General features: G+C 42.1%; 1 protein-coding gene across 2 annotated transcripts in view; it reads left to right on the plus strand.

Annotated features, from left to right (window-relative positions):
- Positions 1-7,722, plus strand: part of HABP4 (hyaluronan binding protein 4) — a 35,374-nt gene extending 27,652 nt beyond the window's left edge. For both annotated transcript variants that reach the window (XM_025282025.3, XM_025282024.3), the window contains 3 exons: positions 531-702; positions 4,107-4,292; positions 6,331-7,722. In XM_025282025.3, the coding sequence (XP_025137810.3) occupies positions 531-702; positions 4,107-4,292; positions 6,331-6,387 (415 nt within the window). In that variant the 3' untranslated portion in view covers positions 6,388-7,722. The remainder of the gene's footprint in view (positions 1-530; positions 703-4,106; positions 4,293-6,330) is intronic.

Raw genomic sequence — 7,722 nt, forward strand, 5'->3', positions numbered from 1 at the left:
CTGGTCAAAAAAATTAATTGCTCATAAATATGAGGGCTTATTTCTAGATGTTAAATTTTGTTTCATTGTTCTATATGTCTGTCTTTTTTCAGAATTCATGAATTTAAGGAGGATATTTACAAAAGAATGCATTTGTGACTCACTGTTTATAACCCCTGTTCATGGTTCTCTATATATGTTTTGTCTCAATAGCTTCTCCCATTTGTTTCTACAATTATCTCATTTTGTATGTAATGCCATATGGGAAGGGAATGCTTGGTGGTGAGTGTAATATGAATGTCACTGGAATGGTTATATTCCCATTTTTCAAAGACTGCTTTGAACACAGACAGGGAGTATCTTCAGTTGGGAGTGATGGCATAAAATTATGAAAATAAGGAAGCTATGGTTCAAAGATTTTCTTACCTTATTTAAATCTGAGATGGAGTTCTGTGAAAGTACATTAAACTAATGGGTGTGACTTCCTCTTTCATAAAATAGACATTTCAGACCCATCAAAAATCATTCTTTATGATTACACTTCTTTATAGAGTTCCTGAGTTGGAGGTAGAAGAAGAAACTCAAGTTCAAGAGATGACCCTAGATGAGTGGAAAAATCTTCAAGAACAGACCAGACCAAAGCCCGAATTTAACATCCGGAAACCTGAGTCTACTGTCCCTTCCAAAGCAGTGGTGATACACAAGTCTAAATATAGAGATGATGTAAGCATGATGTTTTATATCTAGAGGTAATCTTCATTGTTACCTTACTGAAAACGAAATGGAACATTAGTAGTTGACATTCTAGTTTCAACCTTATAGTAATCAGACGTGTCTGTTTCAACCTAAGAGTAACCATGCATGCCTAATTTTACTATATTTTTATTAACTGAAAAAAATTGACCCATTAATACTTGATCCAAAGCAGTTATAGTGAGCACATTTTCTGCTCACTTCAGAACTGTGTGAAGACTATGCTCACACTGTTGTGTTTTAGTTACATTTCAATTTTGTGTCCAAAGAGAGATCCAGAATGTTTCCCTGAATGATGCCATTTCATAGGATAACAACTAGGCATTTTTGTGATTAGATTACCTTCAGTTATGATTCTTTTTTTTAATTCAAGTAGAGTTGATTTACAATATTTTTATAGTTTCAGGTGTGCAAAAAACTGATTCAATGTTATTTTTCACAGTTCTAATTCTTAATAAGTGTGTTTAACTGAAACTAGTTGGTCACTTTAAACCAGTCAGAGTTGGGTGAATCCTTTCTGGTGATATTGCAGTAGCTTTGCTCCCGCTGCAGAAATTCACCAGAGGACCCCTGAAGCCCCTCCCCCATGACAGGCATGCTAGCATGGCCAGCTATCCTCTTGGGATTGCTCACACATTCTTAAGATCTGATTTTACATGGTTTATGTTCACCTATTTGTTGGCGTCTTCAGCTTTGAAAATATCTTCCAGCATATATTGATAAGGATGGTCAGAGAGTTATTTAATCACATTCTATTCGGATTCCTAAACTTAAGGGAGGGTACACTGAAGCATTGTAATTTTAAAATTTAGAGTTAGTATCATTCAGTCACAGCTATTTATCTTGATACCAGTCTCTGTGTCAATGATGGTGGTGAACACTCTTCCTCTCTGCTTGATGTTACTCATTGATTTTCCATTTGAAAATCAGGAGTTTTATACTATGTAGATTTGTCTGTGTTCCCATTTACATTTTGGTTAGTTATATTCTTTTTATGAATAATTTCTCTTGGGGATCATTTATGATACTGGACTCCTTCCTACCTCCTCTTCCTGGCAGTCGAACTCCGGGAGTCTGTGTTTTGAGCTGTTCCTCTAGGAAAGACTTTTTGTACACATACGAGGCCAGAGCCTTATTCTCTCAGAAAGCTCTGTGAGGTCTTTTTACAAGTCTATCAGCTAGTTGGGTTGGGTTTTTTTTTCCCCTATCCACTTTCTTCTTTTGTACATAAAGTTTTGCCTAAAACAATTGTGCTGTCAGGATTTGAAATGTGCAGCTGACATGTTAAGTAAAAACAGAAGCTGTTCTTCTTAATCCACACCAGATTCATCTTCCCTGGCTTCTGAGAGAGGTCTCCTGGAATCTTTGAAGCAACTGGGTTAGCTGAGTCATTGAGCTTGGTCTCAGTAAGGCACACATCTTTGGTACTTATTAACCTTACAGCGTTGATGATTTCAGCCAGGAGTTGTTCTTATAGAGACAGAGGCCAAATCTTGGTGTCACTACTTTGTTCTGGATACCCTAAAGAGAACAAAAGCACTAGAATAATACCTCTTGTTTCCTTGGAGCTCTGTTCTTGCCAAAGTTAAGACCTAACAGTAGCCTATGAATAGAGCAGGCCCTTAAAGCACTTTGGCCTGACAATTTGCTCACTCAACTTACATCGCAAGCTGTGCCTTCTTACTGGGAAGTCTGCTGTGTCTCTGCTGAGGTGCCTTGACAGCCAGTTGTTTTCTAAATCAGGCAGCAGTTTATTATTTTGCCGCTTTTACATTTTTTGTGTTTATCTTGTTACCAGAGTGCAAGTGTTCTGAATTGTTCTTTCCTTCGTCTTTTTAGCTTCAAGAGTACATCTGCCTAGGGACACAAATGCTAAACATGAAGCCTGGAATACACATATGGCCAAAAGGGAAATACGTGCTCTGGGAAATTTGATTCCATTTGCTGGACAAGCAAATGGATGTTTAACCACATAACACTTTGGAGATTCTCATCCACAATCATTGGCCTATTTTCTGCAGGTTTATATTTCTCTGTAGGTTTATATTTTACTTACAAGTGAGAGTTTTTGTTTCATTCATTGTTAGGAATTGAAACTAAATCAAATTTGAAGGTTTATTAATATAGTTTTGACAAGAGACAGAACTAATATGACCTTTTGATTCATGTCTGACTCTTGTGACCCCATGGACTGTAGCCTGCCAGGTTCCCCTGTCCATGGGATTCTCCCTGCAAGAATACTGGAGTGGGTTGCCATTTCCTTCTCCAGGGTATTTTCCCAACCCAGAAATTGAACCCAGGTCTCCTGAATTGCAGGCAGGTTCTTTACCAACTGAGCTACTGCAAGGGAAGCCCCATACAATAAAATGTATATTCTCAAAGAATTTTAACTAAGGCGGTTTTTAAAAAGCAGCCTGAGTTCTTTATTCAGCCTTGGTAGCAACCCTTAGATAATCATACTGTTATGTTACTCTTCCAATATATTTTGAGTCAAAATTATTTACTGTAAATCATCCAATTTTTAACATATGGTATTTGTACAGTCAGCACCCATGTTGAGAGCAGTTTCTCCATCAAGTTCTTTTCTAGGAAGGTGAATTTTCCTTATTTATCAAAGTAGCATTTGTGAACGAAACAAAAGGCAGGAACTAAAACTTTTCAGTCTCAGCAAAATACACTTAGATATGCAACATTTATAGGATTTCTGTTAGTCATGTTAAATCTTACATCTTAACCTGCTAAACTGATAGAAATTTGGTCTGACTTGAAGTAAGTTCAAAAAAGCTTGAATTAAGACTATGACACTACTGTGTATAAAGTAGATAACTATTAAGAACTTACTGTAGAGTTTAGGGAACTCTATTCAATACTCTGTGATGATCTGTATGGTGACAGAATCTTAAGAGTGGATTTATGCATTTATATAGCCAACTGGGGCTTTCCTGGTGGCTCAGCAGTAAAGAATCCACCTGCAGTGCAGGAGACACAGGTTTGATCCCTGGGTCAAGAAGATCCCCTGGAGAAGGACATGGCAACCCACTCCAGTATTCTTGCCTGGAGAATCCCATGGACAGAGGAGCCTGGTGGGCTACAGTTCATTGGGTTGGAGTCAGACACGAGTTAGTGACTGAACAAAAGCAATAGCTGATTGACTTTGATGTTACAGCAGAAACTAACCCAGCACTGTAAATCAGCTACTCCAATTAAATAAAAAAAGAAGGCCTGTCAGTATGAGAAAGTGTGGCTGCAAAATGTGCAAAACCCACACATCTGGAAGCAGAGCAGCCGTATCATCTTCCCCTGCTCAGCCCAGTGAGTGTCCATGGAGACGGCCATGTGTATGTTCTGTGTTTGATGCTGTAACTGTGTTTCAGATGGTAAAGGATGACTATGAAGATGATGCCCACGTTTTCCGGAAAGCGGCCAATGACATCACATCCCAGCTGGAGATTAATTTTGGTAACCTCCCTCGTCCCGGGCGTGGAGCCAGAGGTGGCACACGGGGAGGCCGGGGAAGGATCAGAAGGGCAGAAAACTATGGACCTAGAGCAGAAGTGGTGGTAAGTGTGTATATTCTAAGTCCTGGATGGTTTTCTAAAGTGAGAGGATGAAGATGCCCTGGGCCTACATAGTTTAATTTTGGAGGATCATCAAGTTCTTCCTGATCTAGATAGAGGACATTCTTTCTCCTCTGTCTAGTGTGAGTCTCATGTTAGAGTGTTTGGAATGGTCATCAGCATGATGGGCATCAGTTGGATACAGACCATTGTGTAGCCCTGGCCTCCAGGGTCTCCAGGGAAGTCTGTCTGCTATGATTGTACACTCAGCTGGAGAAAAATTCACACATGTGCATCAGATGAGGTCCCAGGCTTGGTATTGAATTAGATCAACTGACAGTTGCTTACTACGGTGTAAGCGACCCTGTGCCCTGATGCTTTCAGAGTAGACAGAATCCTTCCAACAGCTTCAAGGCAACCTTTTCACATTAAACCATTCTTTGCCACTCTTCATCCAACACTGCCCTACTTCTGGGACAGACAACCTTGTTCCTTACTCCATGGGGCCTTTCTGCCTGCTGGCCTTCTTCCCACCCCTTTGCCTGTTTACCTAGGATAGATCCTCTAATCTCCCTTCATCAGAGGAGGCTTCCAGACCAGATCAGAGGCCTTCCTTTCTTTGAAGCACCATCTGCATTTTTAATTGTACTATCGCTGGTACAGTTGTTGGTCAGCGTCTGCTGTCTCCAGAAGACAGATTGGTTTCCCCAGTGCCTAGTATAATATAAGCTGTACTGGACGCTTCATCAGTGTTTTATGAACAAATATACCAATACCTGTTTAGTGGGAATTGGGCACAAGGTTCGGCGGCCAGCAGAGGCACCAATGCTGTCCCTGTGAGAATGGAGCAGCCCCTTCTTTGTGGCTGATCTTGGAAATGTTCCTTTTGCTGCCGATTCCCTTATTCCAGGGAGCAACCCCTGGGAGGAGTCTAACTTGTTATACTTCAGCAAGAACGAAAACAAGTGTTTTTTCTGGGTAGATCTGAGGCCAGCTTGGAAAAAGGATCAATTCTGGAAATAGAAAATACACGCCTGCCCCTTTCCAATAGCAGCTCTGCCACTGTGGTGCAGTGTGGCTATCTGGTGCAAGGGGCCCTGCCACCCACCCGGGCTCTTCCAGCTCTGCACCACCCTCAGGCCCCACCCCCTTCACAGCTGCATTGTGTCAGAATCCTGTTCTTTTTGCTCATTTGTTGTGGTTATCTCCAGAAGTTTCTCTTTTAGAAGACATCACTTAACTGTAACATGTGCATGGCCACCAAGTTGCACTGGACGCCCTGACTGTGGGCCTCTGTTCCCAGGCCACCTGTTACTGATGTGACCAGTATGCTTCTCCTGCAGGAGCTCTGTGAGCTCCTGAGGGTAGGACTGTCTTTAATCATCCTTGTATCTCCATGTAGCAAACGTTCCGTCATGTTTATTGGATGAAGGAGGGGCTAGATAAAGGGTCCAGGTGGTGCTAGTGGTAAAGAACCCACCTGCCAATGCAGGATACGTTAGACACGGGTTCGATCCCTGAGTCGGGAACATTCCCTGGAGGAAGGCATGACAATCCACTCTAGTATTCTTGCCTGGAGAATCCCATGGACAAAGGAGCCTGTTGGTCTATAGTCCATAGGGGTGCAAAGAGTCAGACACAACTGAAGTGACTTAGCACGCATGCACGCAAGGTGCAAATAAAGGCTCACAGTAAGGATTTGTGGGAGTGAGGGCTGGGGCAGGGTGTGGGCGAGGCAGGGTGGCAGGCACTGCCAGCCATTCTGCAGTGGGGACAGAGCAGGTCAGAGGAGGGAGAAGCATGCTTCTGTGCCCCCCTCTGCAGGGTCTGTGCAGAACTTGGCTGCAGCTCAGAGCAGGGCCTCGCGTAGAGTGCCCCTGCCACTCTTCTCTTCCCACTGGGCCTCTCCCTCCCTCAGTGTTTGGGCTGCCCCTACTCGGTTAGCTCCTCCCTGAGAGAGTAGGTACTGTGTTTCACACACTTCTGCACCCAGGTGGGAATGGGTGAACTGACAGTTGGTTTCAAAACTTCTCTTTTTCAGATACAAGATGTTGCTCCAAACCCGGATGACCCTGAAGACTTCCCTGCTCTGGCTTGAGACAGCCCAATTTCCCTGGCAACTTAAACAGCACTGGCATACCTATGAAGAGACTTTTCTTGCTGTGGGGAAGAGAGTCAGACTCTAAGAACAATAGATGTTGCTTTTTCCTGTATAGTTTGAACTCATTGCACTCTTTTTGGTCTGGGTGGTTTGTGGGAATAGGGATTTCTCCAGACACCTAAAGAGCAGCAGTTCTGGCTGGGGGTTAGTCTGGCACTTTCCCAGGAAAGTAGATAATGGTGATTATTTTTTTATTTAATGAATTCCAAATGTAGTTCAGAAATAATGTTTAAAACTTGTACATAGAAATTGTATTGAATCCTCCACAAAAGCATGGAGAGTGAAGCAAGTTGTAAAATAGAATCTATTGAGACTACTTAGTAAGTTGTATAGATACCGGAAGGCTGTGTCCTTCAGTATTAGAGGAAATACATATAACTCTGCTATTAATTTAAAGCAGTCACAGCCTAGTTTTCAGAGACCAAGAAATTAAAATACAGTTATATTTACCATTTACTTGTAAATGTTATATTCTCCTGGAATTTTTTTGGTTTTTTATTTAACCAATAATTTTAAATAGTTATTGTGCACTCATAGGTTACCACTCTGTGGCAGAGAATTAGGGCAAGTATTGGGGTTTTTCATGGTGATTTAAACTACCTCGTGGTTTCTGTGTGTATGTAACACACATACACACATGCTTAGTATAAATGTGCATATTTAGTGTTTGGGTGGTTTTTAGGATGAGTATTAAGTATATGATCTTTAAAATCATGTTATTTAACCCACCAATCAAATGAAAAGGGTCCAGGGAAAAGAGTGTTGCAGATTTTCTCCCTCAAAGCTAGTGTCAGAATTCAACACCTGTGTGCAAAGGCTGTCTGTCCCTGTCCTGGGCAAGACTTGTAAATAATACTGAACACCCATAAGCAGTTTTTCTCTCTCGGCCCTGTACCAGTTCGAGTTCCTCTTTCTTGCCTTTGGAGCATGTTAGGGTTAGGGGTTTCCTTGGAGGTTCAAGAAAACCCCACTAATCAGCAGGGCTGAGACTGGGAGGCCCATGGCGGTTCAGCTAGCTGCCTGTGGGTAGTGCCGCGATGGTGGCTGGGGTGGAGGCAGCTGTTAACAGCCCCGGAAGCTGGGGCGACACTCTTCCCATTTTACTGAAGAAACTGGGTAACAGTCACAAACTTGTTACACAGTTGATATGTTTATGTTGGAATCTGAACCTTGGTCTCAGGATTTGTGCTTTTTTTTGCCTTGCTATACTGTCCAAGATGGCAGTTCTGAACTTGAACCCAAGTGTAAATAAAGGTTGGTATTCCCTCCTAA

This window comes from Bubalus bubalis, chromosome 3 (genome assembly GCF_019923935.1).
Source record: "Bubalus bubalis isolate 160015118507 breed Murrah chromosome 3, NDDB_SH_1, whole genome shotgun sequence".
NCBI classification, from domain to species: domain Eukaryota; kingdom Metazoa; phylum Chordata; class Mammalia; order Artiodactyla; family Bovidae; genus Bubalus; species Bubalus bubalis.